At 33.9% G+C, this 19,212-nt stretch overlaps 1 protein-coding gene across 2 annotated transcripts in view; it reads left to right on the plus strand.

Annotated features, from left to right (window-relative positions):
* The window catches only part of stol (stolid), a 188,999-nt gene that overhangs the window by 160,979 nt on the left and 8,808 nt on the right, over window positions 1-19,212 (plus strand). For both annotated transcript variants that reach the window (XM_065501229.1, XM_065501228.1), the window contains exons 4-10: window positions 14,752-15,222; window positions 15,296-15,577; window positions 16,991-17,698; window positions 17,771-17,868; window positions 18,404-18,519; window positions 18,601-18,809; window positions 18,889-19,100. In XM_065501229.1, the coding sequence (XP_065357301.1) occupies window positions 14,752-15,222; window positions 15,296-15,577; window positions 16,991-17,698; window positions 17,771-17,868; window positions 18,404-18,519; window positions 18,601-18,809; window positions 18,889-19,100 (2,096 nt within the window). The remainder of the gene's footprint in view (window positions 1-14,751; window positions 15,223-15,295; window positions 15,578-16,990; window positions 17,699-17,770; window positions 17,869-18,403; window positions 18,520-18,600; window positions 18,810-18,888; window positions 19,101-19,212) is intronic.

The raw sequence follows: 19,212 nt of genomic DNA on the forward strand, positions 1-19,212 counted from the left end.
AGCAACGAATATTCCACTGGCCAATAAAACACGATATAACAACGAAACACAACTGAGATTGGGATAATAAATCAAATTATCGCCATTGCCAATAAGGTAATCATAGGTGACTTAAATATCAGATGGAGTATTATCCAAAAACTGATGCGACTGAGCTATATTTTCCGAACACTCAAATGTCATTATTTCCACATTTAGAGAATTCTCACTCCAAGAAATCTAACAGCTTCAGATTTCTAAGTGCTAATATTATCTATAAATACAGATGAAGGAATATGATATTTTTCGTTTTATGGTTGCAGAAAATCAATCCTATTCACGCTGACTCATTCAAAGATTTTTACAAGATTACGATGAAGAGTATTATTCAAATATGTCTCATGGAACCAATCCCTAAAATCGAATCTATTGAATATGAATAAAAGGTAGGAAGTCCGACATAGAAAGTTATTAGAGAGATTATGGTTGCTTTGGAAATTGAAATTCAGGATCTGGTGTCTTTCTCAGCACGAGATATTCCTTGATCAAGAATAGGATCTACGCTTGCAAGACCATATGAAAAGGCGCTACAGATCATGACGCTTCGTCGCTATTTATAGGTGGTGTTAACATTAAGGAAACAGATATTCTGGGAATGAGAATACAGATTTATGTCCACTGAACTAAAAACATTTTTCAAGTGTCTAAGAATGAATTCAATTATCTCCGGTTTTCGGCACAGTGTACTTCACTTCAACTGATCTTGTTACTATTTACAACAACTATATCCGATTGATATTGGAATACATCTCCGATTCATGGTTCAGTGCTTCCAAGTCTATTTTGGAGCTTCTCGGCCACATACAGGAGAGAGTTGGAGGACAGTGGAGTGTCAAACTACATTGTTTCGCTGGAGTAATGATACAATGTCATTGTTACCGATGCCCGTAGATTGTTACGTAAAACAATAAAGGAAAATTATTTTATCTATAATGCCAGTATGTGGAAAAATCTTCATGTAGAAATCATTCCTGTTCTTTCAAAATACTGTTATAATGGTCTTTAACAGCCCAATATTTTGACTGTTCCTTATGAAAGCAGACTTTGAATGGACTTCTCCGATTGCCCACTTATCACTGAATGAGAATATGTCTGTATTTATGAAAGAGTGTAGGACTACTGTAATTTGCAAACGTATTTGTGTTTACCACTGTATAAGTAGTTTGTTGACAAGAACTTGCTGCAATGTTTATATTTTTTTGTCGGTTTTCTTTTGCAAATGAACTCTCTGGTAAGAAGACACACGGCCAAACCTTAAAATTAGACATTCAGCCAACGAACCAAAAATTCATTCTTTCACTCAGTCAGTCATTCAGTCATCATCATCATCATCATCTCCAACCATCCAATCAACCGTCAGCCAGCCAGCCATCCAGTCTGTTATTAGTGAAGTTTTAGGTTGCTTAAGTTTAAAAGACGGGGCAACAAAAAAAAAAGAACATGACTCATGTTTCAATCTTAAAATTCTATTCCATTCTTTAGCAGTTGTAGGAAATTTAAATACGATGAAATGGTTTTGTTTGTCTACGAAATTGTTCAAAATTATTTCTATTTCTTGCAGCTGATATTTGGTTTTATACTTCAGTTATATGCTTTACATACTAATACGAATTTAGTTAGGTATTTGGTGGAAAACAAACAATTTAATATTCGAAAACACAGTGGAAAACAATTTACCACAAAATTCACAAAACTTTAGGCAGCCGCGTGGATTCAATTGTTTTTTTTTAGTTTTCAGGGAAATTTAAGCAGTTTTCTTGTGTTGTAAACAAATTTATTGAAATTTTTAAAGTTGGTTTCAAATTTATAATTAGCATACATGGGCAAAGTGCATTATATATGTAATTTTTAATGGTAATTAAATTAAATTCGCATTACCAGTAAACTGATTACTGATTACTGCAATTGGTTTCAGTAATCAGTAAAAATTGTCTCATTACTAGTTAATTTAATTTCATTATCAGTTAAAATTTCCTGATTACTGCAATTTTTTTTTTTAAAACCAGTAAAATTTTCTTGTTTAAGGACTTAAAAGTTTTTTTTGGAGCTTGGATTTATTGATTTGCTGTATCACCGATGCAATGTGGGTGTTTTACTCGATTCTATAAAATAATGGAAAAGGTTCTACTTAAATTATTCCCTATACTCGTAATGTACATCTTTAAACTCTGATCAGTGGATCGCATAGCTTACTACAGGGAAAATTCATTCTTTACCCAACTTTTTGTATATAGAATAAACTTAATGTCGAAGTCATTGCTACATGTTCAATGAAGTCCACGAACACAACTCCCCCTTTTCTCTCTTCCTTAAAAAATTATATTACTTAGTTCCAAAATAATGTTATGAATGAGGAGGGATCATCCTCTAGGTCCTGGTCCAAGAAGCAAAATTAAAAGTTCAGATATTCTAATGGCAGGGACCGTAAATAACAGTTATCCAGAAAATTTGAAATCAAAAACTCTCTATGTTAGAAACATTTAAAAAAAGAGTTTTAAATAGCCGTCATAAAAAAAACTCATTTGAGGAGTTCTATTTTTCCCGTCAGAAAAAAAACTCATTTGAGGAGTTTTATTTTTCCCGTCAGAAAAAAAATCATTTGAGGAGTTTTATTTTTCCCGTCAAAAAATAAAAATCATTTGAGGAGTTTCATTTTTCATTTCAGAAAATAAAACTCTTTTCGTTTATTTTCCACTTTTTTCAGTATCTTTCTTTATGGAGTCTATTTGACATAATGTTTGTAGTAATTCATTTGTTTAAGAAAAAAAAAAACATTTTGATAATAGGAATCAAACAATAACAAATTACAATTCCCACTGATTTTATTTTAATGAAAGGGGTTTTACAAATTCTGTCAGATTTGAGCAAAGTGTTAGATTTGAGTAATCTAGAGGGACTAAAGTCTGAATTTTAAAAACGGGTAAAAACAATTCAATCATTTTTGAAACACAGTTTTCCTACGATTTGATACATTTTTGGGGAAAAATTGAGGTGGGCGTGGCAATATTATGCCTACCTCCCTTACAAATGTTAAAATCAAAATTTTAATATATATACAGGCAAATCCCGGTATAACGAATCTCACTTTAACGAAAATCCGATTTAACGCACGGTCAAATTCGTAACATTGACTACCTTATATAACGAACATTTCAAAAATTGTATGCTCGATATAACGAATGGTGAGAAAAAACAAACAAAATCAAAAAAACGACCGAATTTTTAACATTGACAATCTTATATAGCGAACTTTTCGAAAATTATACGCTCAATATTACGAACAGAAAGTATAAAAAACAAAAGTAGTAAAAAATGTAAAAATAAGAAAATAAGTCGTTACAGTACTGTGTTCAATGGTTACTATCTTTAATAATAGGTGCTGTCATTTTTTCTATAGTGGTTTTAATTGCTTGTTTCACAATATCGAATGAAAGATTTCGTTCGCATTCGAAGCGAAAGAAAACTGATTCGTTGACATAAACATGGAGTTAGGGAATCCAAAATCAGCTTTCTTTCGTTTAGAATGCGAACGAAATCTTTCATTCGATATTGTGAAACAGAATATAATTGTGCAAGTGTTCACCTGAATTAAATATGGGAAACCATAGAAGAATTTCATTGAAAGAAAAAAGTAAAAAATTTCGACAAAAGAATGAAATATGGAATAACAAAGTTCTTAACATGTATTTTGAAGAAAATAAAAACAAACATTTTAACGTGACTAAGTGTTTCCTGTAAATTATCTTCACACAAATTAAGTGGAATCTGGAATCTTCAAAATCTTTTTTTTATTGAAATGATTGTCCCTGAGTTTAATTTTCTACAGGTTGAATAATTTTCAGAATCGAAATCCCTTACAATGAAGAGTTTATTAATCGTGGATAATGCACCAAGACCAAGAAGAATAATTAGTAAAAACTACTAAAGATATACAATTTTGGCCGATATTCATGCCTCCTAATGTCATTGAAAAAGTTGTCCAAAATTAAAAAAAAAACATCTCGATACAAAGAATTTTTCAATTTAACGAATGGGCCTGACAACATATCGTTCGTTATACCGGGATTTGCCTGTACCATACACCACCATAGAGGGGAGGGTATAGTGGGTTATTTTTGCCAATGTTTGTAATGTGCAAAAATATTGTCCTAACATATGTCCGTCCGTCCGTCTGTCTGTCCTTCTGTCAATGTGAACATTTTAATCAAACTACAGATCGCAATTTCAAAGATAATTCGACAAAATTTGGTACAAGCTTTTATATTGCCCCAAGGACAAAGCTTATTGAATTTGGTTAGAATCGGTTCTATATTTCTCCTAGCCCCCATACGATTGACCTATCTAAAAATAGTTAAACTCTCATAAATATCTTATTTATATAGATATCCAAATCAAATTCAGCACAAATAAGTTTTATATAAGCCGAACCACCAAATTTTGTGACGATCGGTTTATAATTAGTCATAGCTCCCATATAAGTCCCACTTCCGAAAATCACTTTAACTAGCATAAATCGCTTATAGCGTAGACAGACGACAGCGTTAATTTGCATTAACAGTCTTAATTCAAATTAACTTGTGAATTATCCCTATCCTAATGCGCATTAGCTTTGACGTAAATACACAAAATCAAACTGAATTTAGCTATTTCAATATGGCAATACCGTCGAAATCAATCAGCTGTAGGAATATTATTTACTATTTTAAAAGAAAACGTAACACAGTAGAATAGAAAAAAAAATAGGGAAATAATGCTGTAACTTCTAAACGGTTAGTCCGGTTTGTATGAAATTTCACATTCTCAAAGAGGAAGTGTTGTAGAGTTTAAGTTTTGAATTTGGATCACCTGGATCCAATTACCGCGGCCACTGGTCCCCAAAGTTGGACACATTGGGTATGTTAAATTTTTAAAACGATCCTATTTCTTCCTTTGTATTCCAATTTCAAGCAAATTATATATATTGAATCTCCTCATCGAACACTACAAAAAACCTCCTCATAGCTATCAATTATCTCTTACAGTTTAGGAGATATTCGCATTTGAAAATTAAATTTTCTAAATTTTTACCCACCCTACTCCAGTTTTTTGATAACAGCGGATCCAAGTATTTCCCGATTTTCTCCAATTTTCCTCTATTGGACTGACAACACATGTATGTGTCAAATAGATATAGAATTTTTCAAAAATAATGACTAAGTCCAAAGTTATATCCTTTGAATTTAAAAAAATTTAAAAAGGTAATTTTTCCCTAATTTTTTTTTTGAAAAAAATACTTTTTCTCTTTTTATGTTACCGCAAACAATTTCTAAGACCATGTATAAGGAATTTATACTTTTTGAAAAGCTAACATCTCATCAAATATTTTAAATGAAAAAAAAATTTAAAATTATTGATACCGAGGGGACCAGGTCCATTAAAAAAACGCCTATTTTTTATGTAAAAATAAAAATTCAAGTTTAGGGCAAAAAATCTCAAATCGCATAGTCAATATCAAAATATAGTAACCCATTTTAGATGGCCAAATATGTTCTTAATTATTTTGTAAACGGTTCCAATAACCCCGCCCTAGTATAGATATTATAGCCAAAAAAAAAATAAAAAATACCATTTTTGGGGGTTTCCTGATAACAAATTTCAAAATTTATTTTTATTTTTGCATTTTCAATAGAAAAATTTGCAAAATTTGTATCTTCGCTAAAACTCATTAAAAATAATTTTTTGTCATATTTTTCGAAAAAGTATTCCATGAATTTTTTGTTTGTCAAATGTTATATATATTTTATAAAAGAAGACAAAATCCCCTATCCATTGATATATAACCGTCTTTTTAAATTGTGTTTTTTACGTGGCAATTAATTGGGGAAAGCTTAACATCTAGCAGAGAATTTACCGATTTGCAACAAATTTTTTCAACATTAAACAGTTTACAAACAAACTGCTGTTTACTAAATGCAAAAACTGTCGTCTGTCAGGGTTAAATTTTAATTCACATTAATGTGCTGTTAATGCAAATTAACTCTGTCGTCTGTCTACGGTATTAAAAATATTGGTGTTGCAATAAAATTTAATACAAATAAGTTATGTATATGGGGCATTTCATGTCAAGTAAACCAACTTTTGAAATCGATGTCTTCCGATCGGGATGAAATTTGCACCAAGGTTATTGGATTACTAGACACAATTTTTCAACAAGATCGGTCGAGAACTCTCTGAGTTATAGGGGGTCAAATTTTGACATTTTGGTCAAACAGGGGTTTTTTCTTATCCATGTAACTTATTACCTATTATTCTTAGCAAAATGTGTCCGAAATAGTTTAGATAGCTCTTTCTTCAATTTTTCGAAAAAAAAATATTTAAAAAAAAAATAAAAAATTTTTAATATTTTTTTTTCCGAAATCAAAAACTTTTTTTTTTTCTTAAAATAAAGCATAGATATTTTCCTTGAACACCTATTTGGTCGCTTAGTGGGATGCGAGTGGGATATCTATCAAAATAAATATTTTGTAACTCAAAACATACAATTTTTGACTTTTTTTGCAAAATCAAAAACTTTGTTGACTTTTTTTTTTCAAAATGGACCCTTTTTTATTTTTTTTTTAGCTCAAACAAAAGCTTAGATATTATCCTTGAAGACCCTTTTGGTCGCTTAGTGGGATGCGAGTGGGATATCTATCAAAATAAATATTTTTTAACTCAAGACTTACAATTTTTGACTTTTTTTTTGCAAATACGAATTTTTTTTCAAAATGGTCCCTTTTTTTAAAATTTTTTTTTTAGTCAAAAGAAAGCTTAGGTCCATTCTATTAAGATATTTTTAGTCCCTTAGTAGGATGCGAGTGGGATATCTATCAAAATAAATATTTTATAACTCAAGAAATACAATTTTTTTGCAAAATCGAAATTTTTTTCCAATATGGGCCCTTTTTTTAAATTTGATCAGAAATCTTTGCTAATGGACATGGTCAAAATCGATCCAACCAAAAAAAGTGTAGAACTAAAAAATATATGAAAAACTTTGTTCGGACTTACCACTATACATATTTTGTTCCCAATAACATTAAAATGCTTGAATCTACCAAGGTAACGACTGATATTTTCTAGTAATAGAAAATACAAATTGCATAAAAATCGGTTCCCAAAATAAGAAGGAGTGTTATTCTTCTTATTTTGACTATATTTGGAACCAAAAAACTTAATATTTAAAACAATGTTTGCTGGGTTAACGCTTAACACTCGCATGCTCTTAGTGGTAGTTGCGGCAATAATTTCGTCTCTAACTCTAAAATGGTGTTTGTCGCAACAACAAATAAACCAAAAATGTCTCTAAAAGATGGAGTTAGTTTTCTTCTTTTTTTCCCATAAATCATGTACCACGCCTTTAATGTGATAAATAAAATATGTATAAAAAAAACAACAACAACAAAAGAAAATATGTAGTATATATGTATGTATGTGATTACTACGACTATAAGATAATAATGATAATAAAATGATTATTATAAATTTACATAATTTTTTGTTATTAAACAAATTACTGCAGCAACAAAAATGAAGGAATTTTTAAATTGTTCCAACAAAAAGAAAAAGCTCGCATAAGCCAAGGAATATTTTAATAAATTTGCTTTCTCTCCTCTCGTCTCTCTCTCTCCATCACTCTTTCTGGCTCATACTATTTTTCTTGTTTAACAGTTATATAGAGATTCAAGGATATATGTATGTATGTATGTTTGAGTGTGTGTGTATGTGTGCTTTAAACAGAGCAATATGTATTAGTATGAGTGTAATCATGTTTTGTTGTTTTTAGTGCCAGAGAGTATTAATTAAGATTATGACATTTTGTCTTAAGAAATTGCTGCTAAAGTACCAGAAATAATAATACAAAATTTATATAAAAAAAAAGAAAAAGCCTGCCGTGTTAAAGACTTTTAATATTTACTATTTGTTGTTGCTATTACTGCTGCTGTAGTTTGTTGTCATTGTACTCGTATTCACTTTGAAATTGAACATGTCTAAATCTTCTTCTAGTTAATCTCCTCTTTATTATTTTCACATGCACTCACTCAGTCACTCGTGCTCTTACTTGTACGAGTATTTACATTTTGTTTTTACTTTATTATTTTTCATTTTTTTCTTTTCGTTTTTAATTTTTTGTTATTTTTTTTGTTTTATTCCTTCAAACATGCAAAAGGTATTTTCATAAAATTTTGTGTCAGTATGTTTGCAAGAGTGTGTGTGTGTTTTAGTTTCTCGGCGAAGATTATAAAATTCCATACAGTTGAAAATCTTTTCAAAATGTTTTAGTAGCAGTTGTTGTAATTGTAATCGTGTGCAGAGACTGCGTAAGTGGGTAAATTGATAAGTGTTTAGAATAAAATGATCCACAGTTTTAAATCCAATGTTCATGTGAATCTGAATAAATACGCGATCCAGACAACTGCGGCAATCACTTTTGAAGGAATTCCGAGTCAGCTGGCATGCTTTCCGATCGCCCCTATATAAGTCTCGAAATGTCTCTCTGGTTCCTATTCAGAAACACAATATTCAGACAGTCTTGCATGTTTCCAATTTGAGCCACTTATTGTCAGCCTTCTGACACCCTTTGGGGCATGTTTCGACATCTTGGTGAAGCTCCAGACCTTGATGTTGGCGCTCCGATGTGCCTCATTCCTGGTAAGAATTTAATCCTTTTAAATTCTCAGCTGACTATAGCCTTTATCTAGTACTACGGGTATCCATTGGCCCCAGGACATCTCCTGTTGGATTGATGGTGAGGTCACTTTGGTGAACACGTAGCGGCTGTGATTTAAAACCCAAAACGGTTAGAAGACCGTTGGTTAAAGTACTGATATTTGTCGAAGCAACAGAGCCATTGAATGTAGCAGATAGCAATTGGACGGGTGCTCAGGAAACGTATTGGGGTGGTGGCATTCGTGATATATAGAGATCGTTGGGATTGGTTTCGGCCGACACTTTGACTTTTGTCGGCCGGAGCTTTCGAAGTTAGAGATCATATATCGGACTGGTTTACCAGACAGGATGTTGCTGTTTTGATAATTGTCTTGGGCTTGCTAATTGACTAGCTAGCTGAGGATGGCAAGTCACACAATGGCGGTGATAGACGCATAGATTCTATCCGGTGTTGAGGGCATCGTAAGGTTGGGCCATCATCGCAGATACCCACGTCAATCTCTGACGCAGTGTCAGAAACTAGGTAGTTTCTGAAGAATTCCAAAGCAGATCTTTCTCTATGCATTACCTTAGTATTATCAATGTGCAGGGATCCAACCTAGAGTTATGGCATTTACATGACCTTGTCACGACTGATTAAAGTAAATGTCGTAGTATAATACTTAAGTAACAGGAGTGCAGCAGTCGACAAATTTTTCTTCACCTTGTGTTGTACGTTCAGTTTAGGGTAGTTCACAGCCCAGTTGCCGTGGTAGTCTAAAGCTTGGTATCTTAGTCTTTGTGGTAAACAGAGCTAGCTCTATTTTGCTTGGGTTTACTCACTGCCGAATCATTGGGTTGACTTAATCTACTTAAAGAAAAATCAAATACATTAAAATATATGAGAGTACTAAATATGTGAAGCAAAAGGTCAACTTTTCTACTTTTTCGAATTTTCGTTTTTAATTTTGAATAGTTGACTTTTTAACTATTGCTTTTGATGAAAATATTTTTTTTTACACCAGCCTTCATTTCCTTATTTTCGAATTCAATAAGAATCAAGCTAGCAACAATATGCCACAGTAGAAGAGAGATCACCCCACCTTGAGGTCTTACACGTCCAACTTGCTTCGACTTTTCCTGATTTCAAAACATGCTTGCTGACGTATATTTAAATATCTAGATCTACTGGAGCATGATGAATTGCGAAGTTGTTACATTGTTGAAGTATATTTAGAAAAGCTAACATTGTATATTGTTTGAATTCTAGTAATATTTCAATGGTCATTACAACTTCGTGCTGGATCCGTTGCGAGTTGTGAAGAGCCATCGATGAGTCTCTCCAAGGGTTTCAACATAAAAGATAAACGGTTTCGGGGCGGAAATCTATTGCATTCTCATGACATCTTTTGCCATTTTTGGAAATACACTTATTTTTTACCCTTCTCCAACAGAACTGTACATATTTGAGAGAGGGCCAGAGCTTTTATATTCTATGGAGACAAGGAATTACGGATGCTTTTTCACTCAGCAGCATCCGCGGCAGAATTACATCAGTTCAAGGCGATTTATATTCAGAAAAACTATTAATTCATTGATTTCCGAGAGCGATTCTCCAACAGCAAGGTCCTTGCAGCCTGGAAAATTATTGTCAAGTAGGATATTCCGCTTAATTTGTGTTTTAGAATACTTAGAGTATCCAAGTAAGAGAGTATCAAATAAAAAACCTTTTATCTTGGAAAATAAATGTCGTTTTTAACCCCAGTGGTCACGAGAGCAATCACAGCATTTGCGACTGTAAGTTCATCTGAACTAAGATGAGAGCAAAGAAAGATTTTAATGTTTTAGCAACAAGACATGATCATGTCTTACACATGTCTTTTACATATACAGTGCACTCGCGTAATATGAACACCCCAATATATGAACACTTTTTACTTCCACAGGGTACTCTAAAATATGAACTTAGTGAACTAGCTGAAGAGTTGCAATCTAAATCAACAGGGTAGTGGCTAAATTCTAATTCAACTGCTTAATAATTTTTGAACTTCCCTAGCTGTTGATGGGAATTAGATGAAATTCGCAAATCCTGCAAAAGTGGTTTTAATTAGTTCATATTGTCGCGAGTGCATTGTAGTATGGTTGTTTGTAGTGGTGGGGAAGCTTTTAATCTCCGAGTTGTCTACTCAGTGTTCCTGTACCACGCAGATGTCCAAGTTCTCCTCGTCTAGAAGAACTCTTAGGTTGTCTGTAGAACAATTTGATCGCTGCTGATTAATTTGAACTACTTTCATCGTAATCTTAAAGTTCTCTATAATTTTGTTTATAAATGATAATCTTGCGACATCATTCCAGGCGATTATTTGAAGGTATCTTCTATTTTTCACCTAGATGATTATCTACCAATATCTAATTATGTTCTAGAAGTATTGTTTTATTATTGCTTAGAAGTATCCCCCTGGCCGCACAATCTCTCCCAAAGCGGGAAACTTCCGCAATACGGTTATGATTTTTGAAGCAATAAATTTTTTTTTCTAGACAATACAATTTCGAATCAATTGCTTATTATATTATTATTTATATTTTATATTTTCCACTTAACTTTAATTGAATTTCCAATAATACCTCGTCTATTTGTTTTCACCTCTTACAACCAATTTGCTTAAAAAAATCCATACATATTTTTATGTTTTAACATCATCGTTCGTTCGGTTCGGTTCGCCCGTTCACTCCCGCTATTTCGTTTCGACGTTCATTCATAATAGGAATTTTGTGTCTATGTTTGTACATATCTACGAGTAAATATGAATTTACATACATACTTCTATGTATATGTACGAGTGTCTGTAAATTCATATTGTATTTTGTTGTATTTTACATCTGCAGGTGTCTTGTTATTATGACACCGTATTTCAGAACTGTTAATAAAGGATGCACTGAAGCTACTTTCTTCACATTTGTTCTACTTTCTGCTGGATTCTTGTTTGTTTTTTCTGTTTTTCTGCAGCCAGATTAAAAGTGGAAATATATGTTTATAAATATGACTGAAATAGAAATGGAGGCATTTTTGTTTAAAGATTTGAGAATTTAAAATATTTAAATATAGAATTTATGTGGATGTGGATTCATAATCGAATTTTGTTACAGATTGGTGTAGGCCAAAATGTTCCTGTTTTTTAGGTGTACAAAACGATAATACTGTCAATAAGTTCCGGAATTGTTGCTGCGATCTTGTGGATTATGAAATATCTTCCAAAGAGTTTAAACCCAATGATGGTCAAGTGCCATGTTTTTGTAGCAGATACATTATAATTAATGTGTGGGAGAGCAGTATAGAAGAAGCAACTTCATAAATTCCCAGAAATCTTCATTGATATGGACGAATAGTATTCAAACATATTTTTTTTAAATTCAACAACACTGGATCCCAGTAGTATTAGGTCAAATAGGCCTAACCTCCAAGAGTTCCTTTGCAATAATAATAGTCTGAGAACAACTGCAACCTGCAGAAGTTATTATATGATAGAATAAAATGCACACCGAACAAGCAGTGTCGACCACACGGAATCTGTCATATTAGGACCAAATTCACCTTGCAGGCGCGCAGTTGATCTCAAGCGACCATTTTGTCAGCGCACAATCATAAAGTCTAATAATTAAAGCAGTACACTAATCAGACGGTCGGCCTCATCATCAAAGAGCAAGCCTCCCGCTTTAGAAAATTTTTAATGTGGGATGCTTGTTCATAGATGATTTAAATTAATAATGGCTGAGATCTCAGCTTAAACATTTCTCTGCCCTTTTAGTAGAAACCTTTACTTCGAGTCAGAAGTATAAATCTCGAATGAGTTCCTTCGAAGAAATTGTATCCTCCACTTCGCCATCTTTTTTTTTTTGTTGAAGAAAGGTCTGTATATGAAAGGATCAATGTTATTCGGAAGTTCACCGAGATATCCCTATATGGGTTCTCTTAGCTATAAGATCAACATGAGAAAAAGGTCTTAGATGGTGTAGTCCGTATGATTCTATCAAAGGAGCTTCGATGTATGTGTTTTTAAGAACTACTATTCCTAGGTGTTACTCACGTTCTCTTTATGACCTTTCTACATGAATATGTTGCCGCAGAGGCCATAATAGCTTCCAAGAACAGATTCCAGGATAGCTTCAAATCCAGAAAAAGTTACATTCAGTTATTAGAAAAGGTCGGTTCCACGTCACTCACAGAGAGGAGTTGATTAAAATATCAGTTTTCGCGATGTTCACACTAAGCCCATTCCCAGTGCTTCAGAAAGAGAGTGTTTGAAGTACAGAGTTCCACGTGTAGTGGGTTTATTGCACCTTTCAACATTCCAGGATAACTTCCACGCCATTCAGAGTACGGAGCTGATAATTGGTGTGCTTGCATATCCTCGTGAAAAAGTTTCGCTGGGTTCACACTAATCCAACTTCTAGGGTACTAATTAATAACTCCAAAATAAAATAACTTTCCATGAAAAAATTATTTCATCTACAGATTCAAATTCACTCAGTAAAAAGTTTATTGGATTTCCGGCCTTTTGCCGAGCTCGGGCGTTCGCCGGATTCCTTAGTAAAGAGGTTCGGTCAATAAAGAATGTATTGGATTGCTCAAAAATGTTCTTCTCTCGGATGTTTTTGAAGTATTTCGAAACATTTCTGCAGTAAAAAAAAATCTTTTCTAAACGAAACCGGTTTTTTGAAACACATCAGAAGAAGAAACTTTACCGTATTTGCAAGCATTGTCCCGAATTGGGAATTATTTCACTTTTGTTCTGAGTTATTTCACATTTTTTGGGTCTAATATGTTTATTATTACAATACTGCCAATTATTAATAGCAATTTCATTTTATCCTTTGGGAATTATTTCACTTTTTAAGATTTGAAATTGGAATTTATTCCACAGTAAATGCGACAAAATACCTCTTTGTGGTATCCCGCTTTTTTGCACCTTTAGAGTTGCTACATCAATAGTAGAGGAAGTAATCCCGAGGTTCAGAAGTATCTATTTAAAATCAAGGAATCAAGGGATTGATCAATACAAAGTCCTTGTAAATCCCATGTCATAGTAGATTAGGTCGATTCGACATTCTCAGATAAATATCAATAATGTTTCCCTTGGTTTCAAATTGAGGTGAATAGAAAAATGAAACTAATTAGAAGCTACTCAAGATCCACTAACATTGAACTCTTTTTCAGGAACGTACTATTCGCAAGAATTGTTTAATTATAATTTTAAAGATTATTTTATCTAAATTTAATCCTTCGGTTCTAGAATCCTTAGATTATCATATATACTAAGGAAAGCTCTTATAAGGGAAACTTGTTTAATTTAACCTTCTTTAAATTCTACCAAATGTTATTTAAAATGTTTCAAAAATTAAATTTAACAAAGAGCAATGGGTACCAACAACTTCTGCCACATATGTGTTTGAGTGTGTGTGAGAACATGAGTTTGAAATTTAGTATGTTTCGGCAAAAGCTTTATATAATTTAAAAAATCCAAAAAAAATGGAAAGAAACTTCTATTTGCACTACAACTAGTAGATACATTAGGTTAGCCCCAATAAAATTGTTGTAGATGATCCCAGCTGAAATAAAGTTTGCCCTATGCTCAATATTTGGTGAACTGGATCAAAGGATTAAAAGGTAATTTTTTAAGGTTTTTATAATTTTGTTCATGATTCTCACTCGAAATATTGATATCATGTGAAACGAAACTTTCATTTTTGTTGGGAACATTGAAACCTTATTTATCCTACATAGAAAAGGGGCGACCCTACTAAATACTACATACATCCAATATAAACACTACAACTAATATAAACAAACAAAAGGGGTTGAATAAATTGTATAAAGAGAAAAATAACAGAGAAAGAAACTCCACAAGGAGTTGATAGCAAACTTTTATATATTTTTCACATGAATAAAATTTGCTACTTAAAGATTAAACAGCCATAAAATTAAAATCTAAAGTTTAAATTTTTTCTTATATTTAATAACAGTTTAAATTGTTTTTTTCATTTCAGCGCATTATGGACTCAGCCGAGCAGGCCGCTTTATCGGAGTTGGACACTCAAAGCTCTCACTCGGCCACGGCGAATAATCAACATTACGATGCACGACGCATTAACGAATACAATGCCGATGGCAAATTGGCCGATGGAGCGAGACATATGGATATTCGTTTTATGCGACGTTTTGAGCGACTACCCGTTAATCTCAGTCTAAGTTCGATTCTGGTGCCTAATGGTGTCTCATTGGATGAGGGAGACGTTAAGGCAGCACTACAGTGGAGTTCACATTTGGATCCACTGTTCCAGAACAACTTGGAGCGAGATCCGGCATTGTCGTGGCAGTATTTTGGCTCAACGTCTGGTTTTCTGCGTCGTTTTCCCGGCACTGCTTGGCCACCGGAGGGCTCCAAGGGCAGCAAGCAAATACATGATTTTCGCACGCAGAATTGGTTTGTCCAGGCAGCCTCCTCGCCTAAGGATATAGTAAGTAGTGACAATAGATTTTAATTTGTTTAAATTATTAATTTGTGTCTTTTTTTTTGTTCATTACCTCTAGATGATTTTATTGGACTCTTCGACGAGCATGTCGGAGAAATCTTTTGATTTGGCCATGGATACAGCTTTTAATATTCTGGATACTTTGGGTGAAAATGATTTTGTTAATTTGATTACGTTTGCCGGTGCAATCAAGACACCGGTGCCTTGCTTCAAAGAACGCATGGTACGAGCGACTCCAGATAATGTTCAGGAAATTAAGTCGGCCGTTAAGGCCATTAAACTACAAGATACGGCGAATTTTACGGCTGGTTTGGAATATGCATTTAGTTTGTTACATAAGGTATGGAAATATGAGATTAAATTATAAGATAAATATTCAAGGAAACAGGCAAATCTTCATTTTGTATTGAGATACCCAAGAAGTATACAGCAGATCACTCAATCGAAACTCGTTGTTTCCATAGTAAACCAACCAGTGCCTCTGATAAAGTTATGGATTCATCCTCGACAGCTCCTCTCATGTTGGCCAAGGCCGGAAAAATTACAGAATAAGTGGGACACAGTCTCCTCCTCTCATGTTGACAGATTCTACAGTAATCGTTGAACCGTAGACTCAGCCTCAAAGCTGTTTCAATTATGTAGTGTCCTGAAATTTGACTTTTACTTTTGCGATGGTATCCAATAAGAAAATTCGTCGTTCCGACCTCTAAATAGTACAAGTGGATTTATAGGTCCACCTGTTTTGTGCAATCCCAAACAGGTCCTTTTGAACAATCGCCCTGCGTCATGCCAATTCATCAGGTGTAGAGTTACATTGATTATCACAGTCGAGCGCTTTCCAAAAATATTAATCTTTGAAATCGGATGGGAAACAAAAAAAATTTGCACGTGTTTAAAAATTTTACATGTCCACTTGTACTTTGAGATAGGGCCGCCCCTGTATCAGTTGTAGCGCCCATTTAAATAATCTTAACTCGAATACGCCTTGGCTACGCCCACGTCAAGTTTGATACCGATCGGACCAGCCATTTAGAAATACCAGATTTATTTCCAAAAATGTTTGATTCTGCCCCACTGTGCAGTGTAAATACTATTTAAATACATCGTCTATCGTTGAATTACCTGGTTAGAAACCATATTCTTATTGTCCAATCAATCGATAAACAGTCTTTTGGGGTTGGAGTTGGACAGTCTGCCCCACTTTATATTGTTGGTTAGGAGTTCATTTCCTCAACTAATTCATCCGCAACCAGATCTCTGGTTTGTTGCTTGACTTTCTGGTCTCCACAATTTCTGATATTTAATTTCTGCAATTGGGGCTTTTAATTAATTTTCTTCCTTTTTCGAAATATATTCCCCAACTTCTTTCACACGATTGTCCTCGAGTGAGGTAAAGATTTCTAGCCCCATATAAGCTTTGTTAGGTATCCACAGTGAATGGGTTAAAAATTTAATCAAGCTGAGTCTAACACATTGTCATTTCTTTCATTGAATGAGTCATGTCGCAGCTGTCTACATTCTTGATGAAAAAACACACTGGGAGTTTTCATTTCTACGAACGTCTGGTCCTTCATGTGGAAACAAGATATTAGAAAACCCATTAAATAAATTAGAAATATAACGAGGAGATCTTCTAAGATATTCAAATCTTTATTAAAACCAACGCTTTTTTTAAAATTCTATCAATGTCTATACTTGTATTCAACTCTTTCTTAAAGAACTTCCCATTATAATCTTCCATCTTTCATTTCAGTACAACCAATCCGGCGAAGGTAGTCAGTGTAACCAAGCAATAATGTTATTAACCGAAAGTTCCTCAGAATCTCACAAGGAGATAATCAAACAATACAATTGGCCCCACATGCCAGTACGCATTTTTACCTATTTAATTGGATCGGATTCGGGAAGTCGCAGTAATTTACATGAAATGGCCTGTTCGAACAAAGGATTCTTTGTGCAAATCAACGATTTGGAAGATGCACGACGTAAAGTCATGGACTATGCTTTAGTTATGGCTCGACCCATGATAATGTATCAGGCAGATCATCCGGTGCACTGGAGTCCTGTCTTTATGGCGGGCAAATCGGGTGGTCTGGCACGTGATTCAGAGTATCAAAGACGTTTGGTGACGACAGTTTCAACTCCGGTCTTCGATAGACGCAACCATTCGGTACGTGTAGCAAATTTATTGGGTGTTGTCGGCACAGATGTCCCCGTAGAGGAGATACGCAAAATGATACCGCAACATAAATTAGGACCGAATGGATATTCGTTTATCGTTGATAATAATGGTCGTGTACTATATCATCCCGACTTGCGTCCGTTGAGTGATGGTAATCAGTATATTGACCAGCTGAGACCACGTTATACATCGGTCGATGTAACGGAGTTGGAGCTGCCGGAAACCGAAATTGGTAACGATCATGAAATTGTCGAAATGAATAAAAATCTTTTATATGATGTAAGTTTTGTGTGCAATTGTGATAAAATGTGAATCAAAAGTAATTTGTTTTTCTATTTATTTGTTTTACAGATGCGTAGTGATATGATTATGCCCAAAGAGGGTGAAACAGAATTCACTATTTTGAATCATTATGATGATATGAAACGTGTTAGCGCAAGAACTCACAGGTAGAAAAGAATTGTATATTCTAGTATTCAATAGTCCGATTAATAGTTTTTGGTTGGATTTGGCCGGAAATAATTTAAAAAAACACAGATTATTAAGATGTTTTAAGCACGGCAATGCAGAGCGGCACAGAATCAAAAGATTTTGGAAGTAAATCTGCCATTTCTAAGGGATTTAAGAATATCTTTGATTTTAGAAAAACTACAAAAAATTCACAAGCGTTTGTATGCCCTATTTGGAGATCATACAGCGCCGCTGCTGAAAGGTCATTGGAGTTCGTATTGATGAACTAAACATGAATACACCTCTTCAAAGGCTATCGGATCAGCTAGTGAGAAATGGCAGACTTATTTCTAAATTATTTTCTGCTGCCCCGGTTTGCTGCAATGGTTTCTTGAAACTTCTGACTAAATTCTGCAAATCTGTCTAAAATTGAAACAGAATAATTTTCTCTCATCTTTCTTGGATTATAAAATTCTGTCAAACATAATACATATGTATGTATAAATACATTTAAAAATGTCTCTTTATTTACAGATATTTCTATGGTCCCATTGAGGATACTCCATTTACGCTCGCTGTTGTATTACCTGAAAAATATGGCAGCCATGAATTGGTCTCCCAACAGGAAATAAGACATTCTCGTAAGAATGGTAAGTCCTCCAAAACTACACACTCAATTGTTATTACCTATCAGAACCATATTAATAGAAATTCTCTTAAACCAATTACAGTTACCGAATATTTTAAGGGAGACAATTGGCGTGTCCATCCCGAATGGGTGTATTGTGAGTACAACAGTGTTAGCGATTTGGAGAAAGAGCGTGAAAGCTCTGGTGAATATTCGGGTTCTAGAGATCAAGAGCCAAGTTTTGGTTCACCCGAAGAGCAGGTGTTGCACTTTTTGGCTAGAGCTGGTAGACCCGGTTGGAAATGGATGTCGGTAAGCAAACTACAAAAATGTTTTTGCTACAAATTACATTTAAAAAGAAACTAAGTATTAATACATATCTTCTTTCCAGGTACGACCGAAATCCCCCCAACCTCATCATAGCATGCATGGTGCAACACCAGTGGGCCATTTTGCCCAACATATGAATGTTCAAGGTTCTCGCAAGGCAGAGCCTTACTATTGCGATCGAACCTTGTTGCAAAGTTTGGTGCGTGATGCCATGGTTACCGATGGCTTAGATCGTAACTCTACTGCTACCCCCAATGGCAAAGAAGATAAAAAGTAGGTTTTCCTAGAAAATGGAAACGAACTTTACTTTTCAGTTTTACAAATTTCATTTTGTTTATTCTTTTTTTGTTTTGTTTCGTTTCAAGAAGCACTTTAAAGCACCCCA

This window comes from Calliphora vicina, chromosome 2 (genome assembly GCF_958450345.1).
Source record: "Calliphora vicina chromosome 2, idCalVici1.1, whole genome shotgun sequence".
NCBI classification, from domain to species: Eukaryota; Metazoa; Arthropoda; class Insecta; order Diptera; family Calliphoridae; genus Calliphora; species Calliphora vicina.